Source organism: Acanthopagrus latus, chromosome 5, assembly GCF_904848185.1.
Source record: "Acanthopagrus latus isolate v.2019 chromosome 5, fAcaLat1.1, whole genome shotgun sequence".
NCBI classification, from domain to species: domain Eukaryota; kingdom Metazoa; phylum Chordata; class Actinopteri; order Spariformes; family Sparidae; genus Acanthopagrus; species Acanthopagrus latus.
The window spans coordinates 29,618,042-29,639,895 of record NC_051043.1 but is presented as its reverse complement, the minus strand read 5'-3'; the positions used below and the strand labels follow the sequence as shown (position 1 = coordinate 29,639,895).

Here is a 21,854-nt window from a genome sequence, read left to right as displayed (position 1 = left end):
GAGGAACACGTGTCAGGGCTTTACGACCTGTGCTCTTTGTGTCTGTCGCTCAGCGAATGCATGATACGTTTTCATTATGTTTTTGTTTTTTACCCTTCTCTATTCGGGGAGATGGCGCAGCTTTTTAAGAGACTCTGTACTTAATTAAAACACTGCCGTCAACCCCACTTTGGAAGGATATTGAGGTTTTACTCATCAAAGAATAAGGACATTTGCTTCACAAAGGAGCCTCGGTGTCAGTCCCATTTGAGCAGGCAATTTAATTAAAATGTTCAGTTGGCCGCTCTTTCAATTGTGTTGGAAAGATGACCGAACCATCTACAGCTGCTCTAATCTGATTTAAAGCCCAATCTCGATAATTGCAAAGAACCATCTTTCAATTCAAATTGTGGGGACCTCAGTTCGGCTGCCAGCAGCCCACTCTCACCACCCAGCAAACACTGGAGGAGCCCACAGCCCGGCTGCACGCTACGTGCTGCAATTTTCTCAGGTACAGTGTTTTTCTAATGCTCACGGTCCAGCTGACTTGTTGGTGTCCTTGTTGGCGATGTTTAATTCATGACATATGAATCATCAAAGCCTGGCTACGGAGCTGCTGCATGCTTGAAGCTGCTGCAGCGAGCTCTAGGTTGCCGTCTGAGCATTTGGAAGAGCCACTCTGTTTGAACTGCCTCTGCGCTGCTGTGTGAATCCCGTAGGGAGCTTCATCATACACAGCTCTGATTCAGAGGACAATCTGACTTCAACTCCCGACAGAGAGCTGGAGAAAATGGCATGAGAGCGCTGTTATTCTGTTATTGCCAAATTATGTTGTGCTAACATACTGTATCTGTCAAAGCCCGCTCATCACGACTCAGCGTAGCGTGGCCCTGAACGCTGCCTCCAGGCTCTTCTTGACAACCGTTACACATTTAATAATCAAAGATGCCTCTGAGACAGAAGCTGTTCGGTGTGGCAGATATGAAGTAGAGCTGCTGGATATGGTAAAACAAATTTTTAAAATCATATTGCGGTTATTTTGACAGATCTAAGTGCTGCTGGATTGAGTCCTAAAACCTGAACATGAGTAAGCATTTTTGCACCACCTGTTCCCCTCTTCTCAAAGTCAGTGGATTTTCTTTGAATGGGTTTTTGGTTAGATTGCTCAGACGAGGTGTGTGATTAAAGGGGAATTCCAGCATTAGTATACCGCAGCCCTGTATTTACATGTTTTGGTTTGTAAATGATTCACACTGTCAAAATTACATCCGCTAAAAATGCTTGTTTTTGTCACCGACAGGCTGAGGTTGTCGTTCTTGGTTTCATTACAGAAATGTTTCCCACAGAGACCTTTTTTTGTTAAATCATGAGTTCAGTTTTGCAACTAGAAACACAAGTCTCGTTCAAGGAGACGTCTCGCTCTGAAATCTCACGAGGTGAGTTGTTAACTTGCAGTTTTTGTCACAAAGATTTATCAGAAACTTTGGAAATTAATTCTTGTCGATAGTTCCTCAAGTCAAACTTTAAATCCCTCTCTCTGTCACGTTCCTGCAACATCTCACCTCTCAAAAGATTTCAGAGCGAGACTTATCCTTGAACAAGTATTGTGTCCCACAGGCTTTTTGTCACTCCCAGTCATCCCTCCCATTCTCTATACAGCTGTGATAGGAGTGTAGTGGGACGATGCTTTCTGCATCATGATATTAATTATTTCCCAAAAACAATCTTGATTATGCAAGAAAATATCTGGAGAACAAGATATGCATCAAAAAAGTGTGTCCTCTGCGATGTGGCTCTTTCTCTGTATTGATATCTTAATAAAATATTCAAATATAAAGTAATTTACTGTCTAACATGCTTCCATCATTAACACAGTACATATCTGTGCAGCCGTCTACTGAACTTTTTCTTCAGCTTGTTGAATCTTTCCACGGTTCATACGGGAGACTGAGGAGCCGGGTTACAGTCTAGATTTCATTTAACTTTTCATCCATTTTAAATAGAAAAACTAGGGAAGGTGTGTTCATATCTTTTTGACTGTGCTGCTCTGTGTTGCCATGACAGCAGCTGTGGGAGCAGGGCGGCTGTTGTCACCGGTTGTTTGTGCAGCTCTTGTGTTTAGAAGTGGTCCTCAAAAGGACACACAGGAAAGTGGCTCAGAGGGATTCAGAGCGACGTAGAGCCGAGCACCCAGCACAGAGTGCAGCACCCAGGTGAGCCTCTGAACCCCTGGGGGACGCCGTCGCAGCTCTCTGAAGGATTTCATGACTTTAAGACTTTAATACTGCTGGTGTGTGTTGTTTTTGAAAAGTGCAGTGGTGTCGACTGAGTATTTTTGCTTGTCTGGCACCGAGTCTGTCTTCAGCATGTTCAGAAATCTACCTAAGCAGAGGAGGGGTTAATGCTGCAGATGGATCCCCAAGGTCAGTCACTCCTCCTCACGACCGCCACTCTTCTTCTGTCTCCAACAGTCTGCAGGCGATGCCCCGACCACACCCAAGTACACCAAGGAGCACCGAGACCTCTTCTTCCCCGCCTCCCTGCCAACGCCAGTCCTGCTCAGCCACACCGCCTGCCACCCGCTGTCCACGCAGGACGGCCAAGCTAAGGTGGTGTACGAGCCCCTGAGCAAGCTGTCCAGACCTCAGACCTCCAGCTTCCACGATCAGACGCAGCACAGGAGAGCGGCCGCCCACCCTGCAGCAGCCATGGCCTTCTTACCACACACAGGTACGACGGGCTGCACGCCAGCACATCACACCCGTATATCTACACAACGTCTCTAAACTTTTCCTACGACCAGAAAGTTTAATAACTCGTGCCGATACAAAGTCCTTTTCTTGTTGTCTAGAAGTGTGAAACTACTGCTGAGGTAAAGTGTTTTAGTCTGTTTGAGCAGCAGGGGGCGCCTGTGGACCTGCAGAGATCTGTTACATAACTCTGGCCTGGTTATATTTTGCCTTCTGGGTTTTGTCTGTCCCCCAACAAGAGTTTTAGAAATCAGTGTCCTCCAGATTGTGACTCTGTGTCTGCCTACATGAGCTTCAGGAGCGGGTTTGGCGTAATCATCGCTCATCCACATGATGAATATTCAGCTGGATACATTTGCATTTAACTCATGTTTTAATATAATTATAGAAAGATGTAATTCCTTCACCCACGGTCTGCAGCCTGAACTCAACCTGTGAGCATTAATCACATATATGTAGTAATCTTGTTTTTTAACCCAAGAGCCATTCAAGGGCAGTAAAACAGCTTTCTGGGACACAGAAAATAAATGAAAGCTGGAGGATTGTCTTCAGTCATAAAGTGCTAATTAACTCATTTGGTTCTCATCCAGACGGCTCTTTTGTTTTCACTCGTTTTCAGCTAATGGTCATTACTGCAGTCTGTGACACCTGAGCTTCATTTGACCTCTTTGTTACCTGCAAGATATCTGCACAGATCAAACTTCACACACTTTTAGATAACCCTTGAAGAACGTTTTATTAGAAGGACTTCACTCATAAATCTGCTCTGTTTGTTTCGATGGTTCTCCTTCATTCAAACAGCTCGTTTTGTTACACACTTATATAAATGTCAGTGTTTCCTCTGAGATTGTTTTGCAGCAGTGATGGCAGGAGGTGATTTTTGTTTCTACCTCTGTTGGTCTCAGTTTTGGTTCTAGTGGTTGCAGCCAATTGATCCTGATTCTAATGGCTGCTTCTACACACGAGGCTGCAGGCTGGAGAAAAGGCAAAAACCTTTTTTTTTTCTTTCTTTCTTCCATTGTGAGAATTTTGAGCAGATTCTATTCTTGGATATTTGTGAGTAAGAACCCCCTCCCCAAGTGAAATCTTTCAATTAAACACCAGTCAGGCAGAGCAGCATCTCGACATTCATCTGTTTTTGTCCCGTCTTCAAAATCCACAATGTTGCTTGACAGCAAACTTCACACTTGATCGTAATACATTTGTTTACATGTTGTTTAACGTCACCTGTCAGAACAATTAAAGGAAACCTCCCTGAAATACTAGAGAAAAAACATCAATACAATTTTTTAAAAGGGAGCGATGCAGGATACATATCATCTTGAGAAATGACTGGCCTGATATTGGGACATTTATATTAACCACTATTAGATGTTATCTGTTAAACTCTAGCCAATAAGAATGAAGCCAGATTGCTGTCATTGGCTTAACAAGCGCATCAGGTACACACTCAGATACAGAAGGTTGTGGTATGCACCTTTCTTTAAAGTTTGCAATCCACCAATTAACAGAGAGGGAGAAGAATCAGCTGTGTAGAGCCACACAGTGTGGCACTTTTTTTTTTTTTTACAGTTTGAGAGGAAGAAATTGTAAATTGCAACACTTCTCTGTGATGATTCAAAGAGCTGTGACCAGTTTTAACTTGGTGCGAGTTATGAATCTTTAAACCCGTCTTTGCTTCCTACTTCTTCGCCTTTTCTACCCTCAGTGTGTTCATAAACTACAGGTTAGGAATCTTATCGGTATGGACGGTCAGAGGCAGGTGATTATTAATGTGCATCCTTAAATCACAATAACAATAATTAGTTATAAAATCAAGAGTGCAAAACTGAGCGAGTCTGACCAGTAGAGTCAGAATCAGAGCATGCCAGTGTGACAAAGTGTTTAAAGGTCGAGGAAGAGTCAATTTTGTGAACTTTTTGTGTGAGAGAGCTCCAAAGGTGGGAGGCAGAGTGCACAGTAGTCAAGTGGGCGGATGGTGCGGTGGATCTGAGCGAGCAGGACGATGTGTGCAGGAAGATGCAGAGGAACGAGGTTATGAAAGGCCTTAAATGTGTAGAGAGTTTATCACCTATTGAATGGACACGATGGTAAAAACCTGACGGCCTCACGTCATCAGGAAGACAAAATGTTTCCTGTGTGGACTCTGATTGCATCACTCAGTCCATGCGTCTAGAACCAGCAGCTGCAGTTTATCAATTCATGTGAATCTTTCAAAAAAGATTTTCTCAACTTATTAAAGTTGGATGAACTTTGAAGGTGTTGCTGGAACACACATGCACAGATTTGCATGCACACACACACACACACACACACACACACACACACACACACACACACACACACACCTCACTGCAGCACTGTGTATTATATAATGGTTTCCAAGGCAACATCAGTGGGTAAGCCTGAAAAGAGCGTTGGATCATTTTTTGTTTTCATTTGTGTGTCTGAGCTGCAGATAGTTCTCATGTTTCAGAGAGACGTCAACAGGGATCTTCAGAGTCTCATCAAACAGAATTATCCGTAATCTTACAGACGACGTGCGCAGAAATGTTAATGTTGAGTCATTCTCGCTGGCGTCCACGATAAATAACACGATAAACTGTCTAGAAATGTGAGTTTTCTACCTGTTGAAGGGGATAAAGTTGCTGGTGGCAAATGATTCAATTTAGCTCCTTACTGAGGTGCTGATTAACTACAAATGTTATAAAACTGAAAAAGACAGAACTCCAGCTCTCACAGACAACTCGTCTTCTTCCCTCAGTCAGTCACACTTGATTCTTATCGCAGTTGGCCTGCAGCAAAGTATCGTGAGGTGGAGTAAACCTTTAATGAGCTGTTCAATATGAACACATCGGCACCTTTTATAAGCATATAGACACTTGAGATGGATAAACAGAGCTCGTCTGTACAGATACAACTTTTCTGTTGGAGATTTATGGACGAGTAAAAAGTGAAATTAACTTATAAACTCATGGAGAAGCCGTCGAAACATATAGGCTTATTAATATTTTGTTTAAAAAATTTGTGGCACAGCCCGTTTTGAGTCTTTTGACCAACAAGTGTTTGGAAAAACCAACAACGCTGGAATCTGCTGAACCTGAAACAACAAGTATTGTTCCCATGACACGATCATCCTGTTTCTCTGTCATATATCCAGCACACAGCAGGCACACACTTACCGAATCACTTTAGAATGATTTCTGTTTGCATGGACATAAATAGAGAGTCAAACGTAACTATCAGGTTGAAGAAATATTGTTTTGGATCCTGCTGATGGTGACGTAAACATGTTTAAACGTGAAGAGTTATCAGTGAGTGTCGGAGTTTTGTGTCTTTTGATTCTTGTGTGTGTTGCTCATGTTTTTAGAGCTGTGCTGTTATTCTTTCAAGGATTGTAAAACCTCTAAATACTCTGCTGATAGAATTTTGTTGTCGTGTTGTTTTTGTCCACAGAGGAGCGGGAGGAGCCCTCAGAGGGACTTTCATACCGACAGCAGGAGTCGCACCTCTGTCAACAGATGAAACTCGCCACAGTTTCCCAGGGGCAGGAGTCAGCAGCAGGCTGGTTCCAGGAGGAAACTGCCACATGTAGCACCGCACAACCATGCCCAGGTCAGAACCTCTGAACCCGAGGCGAGACGGGAAAGGTCACAGCAGGATGCATAGATGGAATTTTGACTTCTTCTGACTTGAAAATGTTCAAATATTGAGAATCGTTCCTCTTCTCGTCTCACAGACCAGCAGCAGTATGCCAGCAACGAGCAGTCAAAGCTTCCAGACCCCAACCGGATCCGCTCCCGTGTCCCGCCCAACATGCCAAAGCTTTTCATCCCGTCAACCGTCACCAAGTTCCCTCCAGAAATCACAGTAACACCTCCGACACCCACGCTCCTCTCCCCGAAAGGCAGCATCTCAGAGGAAACCAAACAAAGACTTAAGGTGTGCAGTTTGCCTCTAAATACACGATTCTGTCAGTGTGCAGCTTTGCAGACGTCGTGTTAACATCCGTCCTGAGTGATCACTTGTCATCAGATGTCACTCCTGTGCACATTTATCATTCGGACGAACAGACTGGATGTTTTTTACACAAAGACAGAAAATATCTTCATGTAGAACATTTGCTGAATTAACAAGAAGACCATAATAGTGAAGAATTATCAGACAGTTTCACAGAGTTTATAAAGTGTCTCCAACTCAACAACTCACTAAACTGACACATTTGTTAAGGGAGTCTGGGGACTTTCTCCACGGAGACAAAGAAGTCGCCTATATTGTTCCTGTTTAGTGTCTTTGTAACATGTGACATGTTCAGATCAATAACATGTTTCTTCTTTCATAAATGGAGTGTAAATGGTGAAATCAGTGTAAACAGTGTGTTCAAACAGCTGATCAATGTTGGCAGGTAAGACTTTAGCACTTTAGACACAGAAGCAGACAGGCTGGTACAGACATGCTGCCACAAACTGACACACTCATTGTTGCTCGTGTAGAAAGTCCCCAGACTCCCTTGAAAAATCGCTAAATTTTGTCAGTTTGTGAGTCAGGAGAAACTTCATAAACTTTGTGAGATTCTGAAAAGTTCTTCATTATTTGGTCCTTCTTGTAAACTCAACATGAAGTTCTTTATTTCTTCGAGTGAAAAACATTTTGTTTGTCCCCAGTTTATTTGCATTTAATCAATCACAAGTGGTCACTCAGACACTGTTAATGCTTGGTCTGAACAGCGTCTGTGTCTGTGCGAGTGCCCATTAACCATGAAGTACATGTATCTGTTCAAACTCTAACATTCAACAGCGCCCCCTGCTGTCTCCTCTTGTGCAGAACGTCATCCTGTCGTCTCAGTCTGCAGCCACGGTGAAGAAGGACACTCTGAGCCAGCCGGCGCTGGAGGTGCAGGAGACATCGAGCCAGGAGTCGTCACTGGAGAGCGAGTCGGACGAGGAGGAGGACGATTACATGGACATCTGAGACCTCGCGTGCACGCTCAGACTGAACGAGACCGGGCCTTCTGTCGCAGCAGGGCCTCACTCTGCCAAACCTGTGCACCTGTCTTAAATAAAATGAATGGTACATGTCCCTGCAGCTGTCTTTTCCCTCTCACGCACTCCCAGACTGAAAGAAATGCAGTATTGTCATCGTCTGTCACGTCACTGACGGTGCTCTTGACAGGAGGCTTCAGTCTCACAGCATGTCTGTAAATTTTGTGCCATTTATGCATATCACACTTCAGCTTATGGAGCTCTCCTGCAACCACCTGCACTCTGGATCTGGCAACAAAGACTTTCAGCCTTCAACAGCCTTCCAGTCTCGTGTTTATGCATCTATTTTTTTTTTTTATTTTTAATGTCGTGTGCTGCCTGTACCTCCGAGCTGCAGCTAAACCTGAGAACCGGTCCATCTGAGGTTGCACCTGCTGTCCTCGATCATTTCTGTTTTGGCATGAGAAGACGCATCGCATCAGTACACGATATATTTCAATGAACACAAAGGTGAGATCAGGACAATCGGCTGCATTCATCCGTGGAGCCACACAGCCTCACAACCCGTAGCAGATTGGAAATGTTTACACTGAACATTCGGGATGATTTTCAGTTGGCACTCGACTGTGTGCTATTTTTGTACTCACTGTATTTCTTGTAATATTTTGTCTGATATATATATATATATATTTTTTTTTTTTCTTCGGTGTGCATTTGTAGCTAAGAGGAACAGTTCTAACCAGGAAGACGTCCTGTCACCAGCACTGATCTGAATGAGGGGTTTCAGTTGTTATGAATTAGCTTTTGTACATATCATAATGTCACAATCCAAGTATCTTTCCAATGTGTTTGGCTTTAATGCATCGAGTGTGAAGGGCCGTCCTCACCTAGAACGAACACTTGAAATACAATGTTGTTAAAAACGCTCCACGACTGTAGAAACAGAAAATATATATTTGTAAATTCAACTGGATTTTAATCAGCTGTCCTTCATCAGATCGCTCTGAAAGTTTCCAGAGACTTCAATTAGCTTGATTATTCTGTAAAATAATGTGACACGAGTGCTTATTATCAATATTCACCCTGAGTGATCCAATCACACACGTTGTTGATGACATATTTGACATCCAGTCACTCAGAGAACATTCAGAGTTGGTCTGAGAAGAAGAGATTCACTGAATGAGTAACCCAGGCGTCACCAGGCTCCCCTGCTGCAAGAAATTCTGCATCATTGACACTTTTTACAAGGAGACGAACAACTTCATGTTCTGATTTAATGCTGAATCTACAAAAAAGTGTCAGTTTGTGGCAGCATGTCTGTACCAGCCTGTCTGCTTCTGTGTCTAAAGTGCTAAAGTCTTACCTGCCAACGTTGATCAGCTGTTTGAACACACTGTTTACACTGATTTCACCATTTACACTCCATTTATGAAAGAAGAAACATGTTATTGATCTAAACATGTCACATGTTACAAAGACACTAAACAGGAACAATATAGGCGACTTCTTTGCTGCCCAGACTCCCTTTAAAAAACACTCAGTTTAGTGAGTTGTTGAGTTGGAGACATTTTATAAACTCTGTCTCTGACTCATTCTTAAATATTTGGACCTTCTTGTAAATTCTGTGAACTGCCCTTTATTTTGGAGTGGAGCTGGAGTGAACAGTTTGATCCGTAAGATGCTGCCGTCTCTATCATCACAGTTACAGTCATGTTCTCGGTGTGGACGGCCCTTTAAGCTGGAGAAGTGTGTGCATGCGTGAGTGTAAACATTAAAGTGAGGCTCGCTCAGGAGACGACTCGGCGCTAACAGACGTCATCGTTCCCAAGCTGAGTGGAGTTGAAATACACGTGGAGGAAGCCTTTCTAATACAGATGCCTTTCCAGTGAAACCATTTTGGTAAATTTGTCACCGTTCTAGCTTAACTCAGAGGAAGACAACCGAATGTTTTTTACAGATTGTTTTCTATAAAAAAAACAGAGAGATATTTACTGATTGTGTTTCTTGAAAGCTGTCAAAAAAAAAACTTTTTAAAAAAAAAGAAATCACAAATGAATAATTGTAAACAATCACCCTTGATATTAAAGAAAACAGTTTTTTGTATTTCATTTCTTTTGCTGTAAGATAGTTTTTTTTCTATTGTTCTGCTGAGCTTCGGGGAATGTGCCACAGCCGGAGAGGCTGCTGGAGGGGAACTGTTCTCTCTGTCTGGACTGAATGCATTATAGATGTCAAACCAAAAATATATTTGAGAAACACATATTTGTTCTGTGTGCTACTTCAAATTTACCGTCCAGGTCTGCAGAAAAATGTCCTCCACAGGGTTCCTCACATCAGATAAGAGCTCGGGCCTCCTGGTCTTTTTGAGATAAAGGTCAAGTACCCGAGGAGCCGCCGACTGTAGCAACACATCTGAGGTTTATTAGAGGACGCGTCTGTCTCGGTGAGTACAGTAACAACTCATCATTCACACGTCCTGCGAGCTTTTATAAAAGTTCGTGGCATGTTTGAAGCTTCAGCAAAATCCCTGCTCCACTGCAGGTTTTCTCTCTATCAGCAGTTTATTGAACATTCACACAAAGTTTTATCATGTTCGTGTTATGAATGATGATAAAATGCATCAGCAGACGAGAAGTGATGTTATAATGAATTATGAATGCATTTTGAATATTAGTGGGTCTCCTATAAGCTCCACACGTTGGGCTGTCATCCTTACAAACAACAAAAACATGCCCTTTCACAATAAAACCCAAAGTATAAAGCTGAAAATACAATAAAAGAAACAATTAAAAATAAGAGAAGTTGTATAATGTGCAAATTCACAGCATCAATACAATATACATAAGTGCGATGTGTGTTTTAGGACTCAAAACAAGAACATTAACAGGGAAACAGGTTTTTATCTGCACAACTTGATTAAATGAATCCATTTTAGTCTTAATATAAACCAGGACTTTTTAGTGCTTTAGTAGCTTTTTATGCAGTCTGAATAGATTTGATTAATTTTACTGTATCTAAGCAGCACAAAACAACCAAAAATACAACACTTACACACAAATACTCTGACAGGATATCCTTTATGCTAAACAACTTCCTTTTATTTTCACTACTGAGGATAAAAGCTGCCTGATGAGGTTTGGTTTTTAACAATCATTATATTTGTTTCATGTACATTGTCAGGAAGCTGTCGGATGATCGAGCCGAGACGTCCGCGTCGCTTCAACGTCCGCGTCGCTTCAACGTTCTCCTGAAGTCGTGAAGGTGACGGTGACTCACTAAAACACACAGCAGTCACTTCTGTCACCAGCGAGGCCACAAAACATTTTAACAGTGATGGTGACAGTCAAGTTTATTCTCACTGTGTGTGTTTGTGTGTGTGTGTGTGTGGTGATGAACTTTATATAATGTGATTTCAAAACCAAACAGCAGGATTCTCAATTTAGGTGTATTTTATTTATATAGCCTAAAATAATGAATCACAAGTTGTCCTCAGATCTGTTCATGACAACAACCAGCCCGTCTTTTTTTCTATTGAAGGCTTTTTCCTCTCAGGGTTTATAATGATAGAGGTTTAAGAGTTTCTGCGATCTTTCTGATCTAAACTGAGCCTGAAATGAAAAGTTATCTTGTGTAAAGGAGCTGCGACTCGGCCGGCAGCGGACCACCCCGCTGACCACACTGCCTCTGTGGTCAAAGGGCTCGTACACGCTGGTGTGAAGTCTCCGACACGAGGGAAGTCATTAGTCTTCATTAGCAACTTCCAGGAGTTTCTTATGAAGTGCTGTGAAGTTGTCATTTGCCCCCTTTGCCAGGCAAGCTCGATCTGAAGTTTGTTTTCTTATGTGCTCGACCAAATGTGAGCCGGGCCGGCCCATCGTCAGTTTAGGACGCCGACGTCAGACAGGAACAAACTGTTTTCTGCCTTCGTTCACAGTGAACACAGTTTGTTTTGAGAGCGTCAGGAAAAAGAGAAATTGGCCTTTAACCCTGATAAATCTGACTCATCAGTCAGCAGTGATCAAACTTAACTGTACATTTACTCAAGTACAAGTTTGATGTACTTTAACTTGAGTATTTCCATTTTCTGTCACTTCAAACACTAAAACTTTGGAGGCAAAAGTAACATGTGTTTGTAAGAATCACAAAGAATGGAATAAGTTCAGATAAACAGAGAAACCTACAAAATAATTGTATTATAAATACATTAAATACTAATACGAGTAGAATAAAATAGAAACTATAGAAGAGCGCTACAACTTTAGGTCTTTAGAGTACAATTTTATTTTAATCAGGAAGTCATTTTGAGACCAAAATGTGGCCATATTTAAATAAACTATGACAAAATGCATTGTAAAGTATAAAAAATATAATAGAAGAACAAATTTAGTAAAAAACGTGTTACAGAAATAGCCTGACAATAAAACTGCATTATTAGTGTTTAAAGTGTTTAAATGTGTCAGGTGTAAAATATAAATATAAGAATGAAATCGTGTTCTGGTAAACAGCTGCATCTAAAATCAATAAGCCCTCCGATCAAACGTCCTCGTCGATATCGTGGTCTAACTCCTCCGTCTGCTCTGTAAATGCTTCCTCCACGCGAGGCTGTCGGGCCTCCTGTGGCATCGTGTTGTTTCTCTACAAACCCCTCAAAGTGGCCAATTAAGCATCAAAAGGGCATGCTGCATGGCTAATGTGGGCGAAAGGTGTGAGATTTCTCGTCAGTCCACTCCGGGGGCTCTTTATTGGGCTGCTAGAGAGCCGTCTGATCCTCCGGGCCCTGGCTGTATATTGGCAGCTGTTAACTGTCGAGCACAAGGGGATCTGTGCAGTTAAAGCAAATGGCTGAAGAGCGGCTGACACCTGGGAGGAGGAGGAAGAGCCCTGCAGCAGGAGCTGAACACAGAGGAGTCAGACGGGAGCTGGACATAGGATCAGTTCTGATGGACGCACAGAAAATGTGAAGTGAAGTTTTAAAGGAGTAGTTCACCTCCACCATGATGAAAAGTCAGGTGAAGTTTCACAGTAAAAGAGAGTTGCAGCATTCTGTTAAGCAACTGAAGAAGCTGCAGCCACCAAAACATTTAAAATGGCTCCATACGAGACATGAAATCGTCACTGTAGCTAATAAACTAAAAGCATTAGCAGGAACCTCGTCTGAATCTCCCAACGACCGCAAGATGACGTCCTGGAGGAGAATAATGAAGTAGCAGCAAAGTAAAAGCAGAGGCGGAATGAAACAATGTGCAGATGCTTCTTCAGGTGTCTGTGTTCAGATGTAGAGAGAGAAAGTCAAAGAAATACTCAAGTAAAATATAAATATCTGAACTTTCTCCTCCTCACATTTTCAAGACGAACATCCTGAGAACTCAACAGTCAACTGTCCTTGTGGTGCATTCAGGAACAGCTGGAACAAATCCTGCTGATTCTACCTTTAACTTTAATAGTCTTTGAATTCTATTAATATGACGTGAGCTTCAGATGGAGACTTTTTACTCTGATACTCTGAGTCCATGTCAGAGCCTGAACTCTGTTACTGTACTGGAGGAAACAAGCTGGATCAGTACTTCCACTTTTACCAGACTCTGTTTTTGCACTTCTGAACTTCTACTGGAGGAGAGCAGCGTCTCCTCCAGATGAACTCCCTGACGTGTCGCCCTCCAGGCTGCTGTTACGTAAGGCAGAGCTCCCCGTCGTGCCTCCAGGCCGAGTACTGAGGCCTTCACCGGTCACGCCTGTCACCTCCAGACTCACTGAGTAATGGGATTGACACTGTCGCTGCTGAATTGTACACCTCAGCTCCAACACTCACACACTCTGCTGCGGAGAGAATTTGCCGTCAAAATCTCAAGATCTCTCGTGACATTTTCCTCCTCAGAGCCACGTGACCTCTTCGCCCCGTGAAACAGTTTGAGGGAATCCCTGTTGCGGCTCGGAGGAGCTGACTAAGTGCGAAGTGAGGAGAGCCACGCTGAACCTGTGATTAATAACTCCTCCTCAACAATTGGCTTCACATAAGGAGGATAAAACCACATCGCACTTCCTTAAGGCCAATGTTGATCCACAGAGGAGGAGGAGGAGGTGCTGAGAGTCCTGCATCAGAGCGTTTAACGTCTCTTTAAGTGCATCATTACAAGTTGAGTGTCATCGTGCTTTTATTCTGCATCGACCGCACGAAGAAGCCTGAAAGAGGCTCGTCAATATTCTCACAGTTTCTAACAAGCGACGTCTCTTTATGGACGCGTTACTGCTGATTCCACAGGCCGAAGCTGTTTCTACACGTCGCCATGAAAATGATACGGAGCTGGACGAAGTACGAAGTTGTATCTGTCCAGCTATAAATATCTGTCGTATAAGTTGTGTGTGTGTATATTTGCTGTGTCTCAGTTCAGGTCTGCGTCCTCTGAAGGACTCGGCCTTTGTGGTCTGTGAAGGCGAGTCCTTCAGAGACCTTGTTAACCTCGTCAGCAGCTGTTAAATGTGACCGTCGAGCCTTTGGAGCATTTCCTGGTTGCATCACCAGATGTTTTACTCTTACGTCACGATCTATGCAATGCAATGTCGCCATTTTCTCTTTTTCTTTCGTTTTTTTCAGGCCCGCAAAGAATCTTGGGATATGTGAGGCCATGAAGGATCGTAGTGCTGCATCCTCCAAAAACAAAGAGTCTTCAGATTGGGACAGACTTCGCGTGGCGTTGTGACATAATTGGCCTTCAAATGCCTCTGAAGGATGCAGAGCCTGAATTGAAACACAGCAATAGTACAAATAATAGTATAAATATAAATAAATAAAAGTACAAATATCTTCACTAAAAGTAAAATCACATCTATGTATCTAGCTTTGGCTTTGGCTCTCACACACACAGTTACTCAGAGAGCTAATAAACAAAGTTGTGTTTGGGGTGTTGAGCTGACAGGAGCACTGTGAGCAGAGTGTGACTGTATGCAGCAGCAGACATGAGAATACAAAGAGGGATGAAGGTGGAAGTGATGCGTGCGTGTTAGAAAACAGACGTGAGAGTCGCCTCGATTTGAATCCTCCTGTCAGCGGCGGAGCGCAGCCCCTCTATGCTAACGCTGCCGCTCTGAACGCAGACACGAGGAGTGTTTCTCCTGGAGGTGGATGTTTGGAGGACGGCGGCTTGTTGTTGTGGTCTGCAGGTCTTTATTGTCAGAGCCTCTCGTCCCCATTCAGGCCTGACTTGGGCTCGTGGTGCTAACTGGCTGTTAATTGCCGGCCTTTACCGCCGGCCTTTCTCCACATGCAGAAACCGCCTCTTCAAGGGAAACTGGCCTAATGAGATTATCTATCAGAGCAGTGGGCCTGTCTAGACACCCAATACACAACCCCACCCCCACCAGCCACCAGCCACCTCCACCTTCACCTCTACCTCCACTGCCTCCGGCGCTGCAGGCGTCACAGGACGCCCTCAGGTAGAAGTTACCTGGAGGAAGAGTTCATGTTGTCATCACGTCATTATGGGTTTACACACAGTTTCCCTCCCACTGCCTCGTCTCTGTGATGGAGGACTCACATGTTAACCTTTAAACTTGGCTCCACCAATCAGACGCAGCTTCCTACGCTTACCTGAGCCCTCTGATGGGAGGTAACATTCACTCAAGTCCAGTTCTTCAGAGCAGTTCTCAGGTACTTCACCTGAGTATTTGCATGTTCTGCTGCTTCGTACTTCCACTCCTGCAGTTTGGAAGGAAACATTGTACTTTTTTTTTACTCCACCACGTTTATTTGATAACTTGGTTTCTAGTAACTTGGCAGATTTCCTGCTGCATCAGAGCCAAAGTGACGCAGATTTTTATACCCTAGAATATTTATACAAACTGAGCGCAGGTCAGATTTGTGTCACATCATATAGACAAAGAATATGGAATCAAGACAGATGGTCGGGAACATCATTATGAAAAAAAGACTTCCTGGTTTTTCACAAACATGAACCAAAACACACTTTTTATGTATTTCTCCCTTGTTTAACTGAATGATCAAAGACAGCATGAACGATTCTGATCCTGTCTGCTGTGTGAAAAGAATCACTCTAATTATCTGATATATCTGAGATAAACTCATTACAAAGAGGATTTATGCTGCAGAAACAACAGAATCATTCAGAACCGCTCATGGACGCAGCTGACGTGTCCTACCAAAATAAAAGTACTCATTTTGCAAAAATATGTTAGACGATTGGATCCTAATTACTGATGTTTTACTGTCATGTTGAAGCTGGTCTGTGTAGTTAATCTGCAGGTAGTTAATGATTGTAATGTTAAATTACAGATAAAGATTCACAGTTTATTTGATTTTATTAATAACTTAATCTGCAAAGTAAGTTGTAACTAAAGTTACCAAATAAATGTAGTCGAGTAAAAATACAATATTTGTCTTGAGTGGAAGTGAGAAGGAGCAGAAGATGGAAATAAACTTTTTCACTGTATTTCTATCAGTTTGAGTATTTACCAGGTTACACACACACACACACACACACACTGAGCAGCGGGTGTGTGTGTGTGTGTGTGATATTTGCTCGGGTCGTGGAGCCGCTGCAGCGTGGAAGTGCATCCATATTTGTTTTAAAGTCTCTTAGCAGTTAATAAAGATGCGTTTCCTCCGTCCCTCTTCCTGTGGGGACGGTATCAAGGCTCTGTTAAGTCTCTTTGATTTCCAGCCTCCTCCAATCACAGCAGGTCACTGACTCATCATTGTGCCACTTCAAAGCCTGGGAATGGCTCTCCTGACCCCACCTACTCCACCGCTCCCCTTAAAAGTCACGGTCACCTCCGTCTGCAGGACTCCAGACCTCTGAGTGATCCACCACAGCACGGCTGATTGACCCTCTGACTCTCTGAGCTGCTGGATTTCTTCTTTTTATCCCTCCTGAGGCAGGAGAACAAGCCGGAGTAAACTACTGAGGATATCTCGCACTCGTGGATTGTTATTGGCCCCTCGGTGTATGAACAAGCTTTGTGCTGCAGAACCTGAAGCATGCAGTCCATCAGAGGTGAGTGTCCCCGACGAGGTTTTCAGCCTCCACGCTTTCCTCCCTCCTGACGTCTGACTTCAGCTGTGATGACTTTCTTTTTCCTTCCAGACTTGAAGCCAAACTTCAGCGGCCCTCCTCCGTCCTCCATGGCTGCCGGCCCTGACGCGTATCTCCAGGGCAACATCAGGATGACTCTGGAGGACCCCGACCTGTGGAAGACCTTCCACGGGATAGGAACAGAGATGATCATCACCAAGCCGGGCAGGTGAGACGACAGACATGCGCTTTTAATTCTGCATCTAAGACAGTTGATTTGAGTGAACTTTTAGTGTTTGAACTAAATAACCGGATGTGTGATTTATTACAGAAAAACTATTTCAAATGTATCACTTTTACGTTTGACACTCAAATGATTCCTCTTAAAAGATAAGAAACAAAAACTCTGCTCAAAGGTTTCTTAATTACATCTCTGTATCTCCATGAGATGTTAGATGATTGTGTCACTTGTTTATATAAAGTGTAAAAAGAGATTTTGAATATACTCAGATTTTGAGTTTGTGTGGGGTTGTAAAACACATTAAAATTCATAAATGTTACATGAAATAACTAAATAGACACAAAGGTTTAATGTGTAACTCTGCATAGATTTAGATCTTTTCTCAATTTGTGAGAAAAACTTTGCATTAAATGTGATTTTACATTCGCTGCGACAAAGGAAAGTGAAATAAAGCAGAAAGAACAAACTCTGAATGTGAGGAAAGAATAACTTAATACTTTCAATCAAATTATTCAAATTTAACTTGACAAGAAATCTTATTTTTTTTTTTCCCGTCTGGAAACAAGAAGCTCTGATAGTCAAAGACCTGAAATGATAATAAGTAAAAATAATACATATTCAGTGCATTTATGTGCTGCAGCATTAGTGCTTTTTTTAACATTTTTACACAAATGCAAAGAATGACTGAAGCACAAAAGACACATTAACGGTCAATTTATGAATTCAAAGATAGAAACAAGTAATTAACTTTTAAAACAAGATGATTTATCTCATATTTCAGTTCATGTCTCAAGTATTTTTTCATTTCTGTGCAGTTAGAACTTGATTTATTCTGAGTGTGTTTGCTGACGCGTCCTCGTGTTCCCCTCTGTGCTCCAGGCGGATGTTTCCACACTGCAAAGTGAATCTCTCCGGTCTGATTCCATGTGCCAAGTACATCTTACTGGTGGACATGGTCCCCGAGGACGGATTCAGGTACAAGGTGAGACAGCTGGGATTTGTTTTTATGAATTTCACAGAACAGAAATGTTTTTTATTGTCGAGCGTCTGTGTGCAGAACGGTTCATTAAAAAGAGTTCCAGGCGCTCAGAGTTTAGGATGTAAAATCTGATTGCGTTGATTCTTCTTGGTGTCTTCGGTCCTCACCGGTGTCTCCAGACAGACCCCCCCCCCCCTCCCCGTTTATCACCCCCCACCACCTCCCAACATGCTACATCAAAGGCTGCTATCTCTTCCTGTTTTTCTATCCCCTGCTGGGAGCCCACTGTAGCACCCCTGTCTCTGTGGGTGGTGCAGGCCAGCAGTCAGTCCACTCTCACTGTGGGAAGATGATTCTGTAAATCTCTGTGACTGACTGACTGACTGACTGACTGACTGACTGTCTGTCTCCTTCCTACAGTGGAATAAAGAGAGATGGGAGGTGGCCGGCAAAGCGGAGCCCCAGCCGCCCTGCAGGACCTACCTGCACCCCGACTCTCCGGCCCCGGGGAGCCACTGGATGAAGCAGTCGGTCTCCTTCCTCAAGCTCAAGCTCACCAACAACACGCTGGACCAGCACGGACATGTAAGTAGAGAAGAAGAACTGTCCTTCATGCACAAATACAGACTTCACCCAGAAGTGTCTGTTTGTAAAAGCAGCTTCTGACTGAATCTCCCTCCTCCCGCCTGCAGATCATTTTGCACTCCATGCATCGCTACCACCCGCGCTTCCACATCGTCCAGGCTGACGACATGTTCAGCGTCCGCTGGAGTGTTTTCCAGACCTTCACCTTCCCTGAGACTTCCTTCACGGCCGTCACAGCCTACCAGAACACCAAGGTGGGTTTCCGTCTCCTCACACGGCTGCTAGGACACCAAATCTACCCACGTTACTGAGATTTTAACTGATTTTAATTTCTCCTCCTGCAGATCACAAAGCTGAAGATCGATCACAACCCGTTCGCAAAAGGTTTCCGAGATGAAGGCACGAATAAAAAGAGGTAGGTGTCGCACGCAGGTTCTTAGTTTGCATCCAGATTTCCTCCAGTGATAAGAACCCTTAAAGGAAAAGTTGACCCAACACATTTAAATGCTGATGGAAAGTTATACAGTTTAGCAGAATACTGCTCCTGAACAACTGTTCTGCTGTGAAGCTCCAGAAATGTTTTGTGGACTACAAGACTTCACCTGACTTTTTCATTTTGGGGTGTCGTGTTCCTTTCATGATCATTATGATTATGAAGTAATTTGTATTTCATGATTTATATGTTGCCGTTTTAATATGTTGAGATTTTGAGCCCAGAGATGGGAAACAAAATGTAAAAAATGTTTAATAATGACCCTGATGTTCCTCTGCAGACGTGCGAACAAGAACCCGGCCTGTCTGGAGAAACGAGCCAGGATGTCGGACATTTTGAGCCGAGACTCTGAGGAGGACAGTCCACCAGGTAGCTTCTTAAAATATTTACATGTAATACAAAAGGAAAAAAAAAATCTTTTTACAGAAAGAAATCCAAATCATATTCTTAGTGGTCAATAATCAAAGTAAACAGAGTTGAGCAGAGACGCTGCAGGTAGAGTTTTTAATTTGCTGTTTTTATTTCACGTCACTGTTCTGATGGTTTGTGTCCTCTCAGACTTCTGCAGGTCGTCGTATGAAGGTTACGACGGAGAAGAAGCAGAACCGCCCAAGAGGAAAGAAGGCGACTCCGTCAAAGAGGAGCGTTACTCCCCGTGGGCCGCTGACCGGGATCACAGAGTGAGGACCGAGTCTCCTGCTGGTGCCGACCCGAGAGACCTGTACAACACAGAGCAGCTGGTTCCTGCTGCAGCTTCATACCAGCCGTACAGGTGAGAGATGAACCAGAACCAAAGACGTCCTCCTACAGTCTGAGTGTGCATTTATAAGATGGACTGCTGAAGATAAATGAGATGAATGTAAAACTCTTCATCTTCTCACTCTTCAGGGCTCACGAGTACGGGAAGTCTCCCTCCCCGTCCTCCAGCATCGGCAGCACCAACAGTGGATCTGGACGCAGCAGCTTCGAGTCCAGAGTCCCCGACGTCGCCACCGTTCCCGACCACGACTCTTCGAAGCAGCGCCCGCACGAGGTCGGCCCGTCCTCCTGCGGCCCGCAGCACCTCCCGGGCCCTCAGGACTACACCGGGGTCCTCAACATGACCATGGCCCCCGCCGGCAAACCGGGAGTGATCGGCCACCACATCTACAGCCCGTACAGCGCCGAGCAGCCTCTGGGTCAGTGGAGCGGGCCCGGTCCGGCCCAGTACCCCCCGCCTCCTCACCACCTGACCGCCGACTACACCGCACAAGCTGTTCACCACGGTTATCACCATGGCAACGTGGCCGAGTGGAGCCAGTACCCGCTGTTCTCGTATTCCTGCTGGTGAACGTGACGGACTGAGACTTTAACTCCGCCGCAGCTGACAGGATGCATGACCGCCGAGGAGCCGCCGCTTCACGCCGCCTCGTGTTTTATCGTCCAATCGTCTATTTATTTTGTATTTCATCTCGACTCCAAGTGAAAAAAAAAGATTATTTTTGTATAAAAAGAGAAAGAATTAAGAGTTCCTGGCTGAATAAGAATGTTAAATAAAAGTGTGCAATGTCTGTGAATTGTGACGTGATCTGGAAATAAAAAACAAAAGCAACACGTTCGGATGTTTTTTTTACTGGATCATTCTGCATCGACTCACCTCAAAATCTAGTTCTGAGTTAATGGAGAAAGAAAATTAATGTGTAAACTTTCTTTAAGTTGATGGGTCCTTACTAAATACTTGAGGTTCTGATCTTTTTAAGTTTGGGTCTCTGAGCTTTGTTCTGAATTGGTTCTGAACCTCAAATCACTCATTTGTCTCTTGACTGGGTTGAAATGTGTTCTGAACATTTATTTAAAGAGCTGTTGCTGAATGTTACAGTCAAATTAACAGGAAATAATTTAACCACAAAGAATCTCTGTCAGAACTTCCTATCATCAATAGTTTTCCATTTTTTGAAAAAGTTCTGGTTCTGTGTGGTATCGGTTGTTCTGTCACCTCCAGAGTGTCACAGATCGCGTTAAATATCTTCAGAGCTGAAACACTTTCAGTTAATTTGACTTCACATTTTACAACATGGATTATTTTCATTTCCAAAACGTAAGTATGAAAGTGACGATAGTGTGTTAATATGAAAAGTCCACAGATGTTTTCACTCCATCATTATTTTAGCTTAATGTTTGACTTTCACTGGCTGTAATCTGGTTCAGTGGTTTTATTTCATCAGTAGATATTTGTGCTGTTTCTGTCTGATACATATTGAGCCGGACTGTTTTTCGTCGGGCTCTGGAGATGTGCAGGTTACATCTTGTGAAGGTTCGGTTTGTTTTCTGGACGTGATGTGAATCCCTTCACTGAACTACATTTCTGACATCAAACAGTCCTTTTTCAAAAAAGTTTGGCTGAGGTGACGTCAGAAATTTGTTCAGAGATGTTTGACGCTGTGTAAATGTTCAGTGAAGGGATTCACACTGTGTCCAGACAAACAGGTCAGAGAACTGAAGGAGGTCTGGATACCTGTGTGTCAGACAGCAGCAGACTGCTCGTATCTTCGCTCTGATTTCTCTCTGCAGACATCAGTTTAACATCAGTTTGTCTGAACAGCAGCAGCTCTGCAGCGTCCTGCTCTGATCAGCGGCTCGTCCTCTGCTGCTGTTTGTTTGGATTTGCTCTTTGTGGGTCTAATGAGCGGCACTCTGCTGTCTCGACGGCCCAGCATGCATTAAAGACGCTGCGTTACTGAGACTGCAGCTCACCTGCTGAGGTTCATAAAGCACGTGCACGACCCTCGTTCTCCAGCTCAATGAGCCTTAAGAAGCACGACAACGAGGGCCGTTGGCTC

At 43.6% G+C, this 21,854-nt stretch overlaps 2 protein-coding genes across 11 annotated transcripts in view; both read left to right on the top strand.

Annotated features, from left to right (window-relative positions):
• cabin1 (calcineurin binding protein 1) overlaps positions 1–8,989 on the top strand; it is a 44,667-nt gene extending 35,678 nt beyond the window's left edge. For 4 of the 6 annotated variants that reach the window (XM_037098603.1, XM_037098602.1, XM_037098600.1 and 1 more), the window contains 4 exons: positions 2,451–2,709; positions 6,186–6,344; positions 6,469–6,671; positions 7,527–8,989. In XM_037098603.1, the coding sequence (XP_036954498.1) occupies positions 2,451–2,709; positions 6,186–6,344; positions 6,469–6,671; positions 7,527–7,700 (795 nt within the window). In that variant the 3' untranslated portion in view covers positions 7,701–8,989. The remainder of the gene's footprint in view (positions 1–2,450; positions 2,710–6,185; positions 6,345–6,468; positions 6,672–7,526) is intronic. The other 2 variants (XM_037098601.1, XM_037098598.1) reach the window with 1 other exon arrangement.
• A 218-nt stretch (positions 8,990–9,207) lies between these two features.
• Positions 9,208–20,628, top strand: tbx16 (T-box transcription factor 16). Of its 5 annotated transcripts, none has more exons than XM_037099269.1 (11): positions 9,208–10,154; positions 10,892–10,972; positions 16,509–16,719; positions 16,810–16,966; positions 17,858–17,960; positions 18,378–18,542; positions 18,650–18,796; positions 18,887–18,957; positions 19,316–19,404; positions 19,594–19,807; positions 19,924–20,628. In XM_037099269.1, the coding sequence occupies exons 3-11, from the start codon at positions 16,704–16,706 to the stop codon at positions 20,363–20,365; spliced, it is 1,404 nt and encodes a 467-aa protein (XP_036955164.1). In that variant the 5' UTR covers positions 9,208–10,154; positions 10,892–10,972; positions 16,509–16,703; the 3' UTR covers positions 20,366–20,628. The 5 variants fall into 5 exon arrangements, with proteins under 5 accessions (XP_036955164.1, XP_036955163.1, XP_036955165.1 ...); XM_037099268.1 differs by having other exon boundaries at positions 16,403–16,719; XM_037099270.1 differs by having other exon boundaries at positions 9,208–10,972.
• Positions 20,629–21,854: the final 1,226 nt, after the last annotated feature.

Excerpts from the sequence above, each read along its gene's own strand:
- tbx16 (XM_037099269.1), top strand. Across the intron at positions 17,961-18,377 it reads AGGACGGATTCAGGTACAAG|TGGAATAAAGAGAGATGGGA; the intron begins GTGAGACAGCTG and ends TCCTTCCTACAG. Across the intron at positions 19,405-19,593 it reads TGAGGAGGACAGTCCACCAG|ACTTCTGCAGGTCGTCGTAT; the intron begins GTAGCTTCTTAA and ends GTGTCCTCTCAG.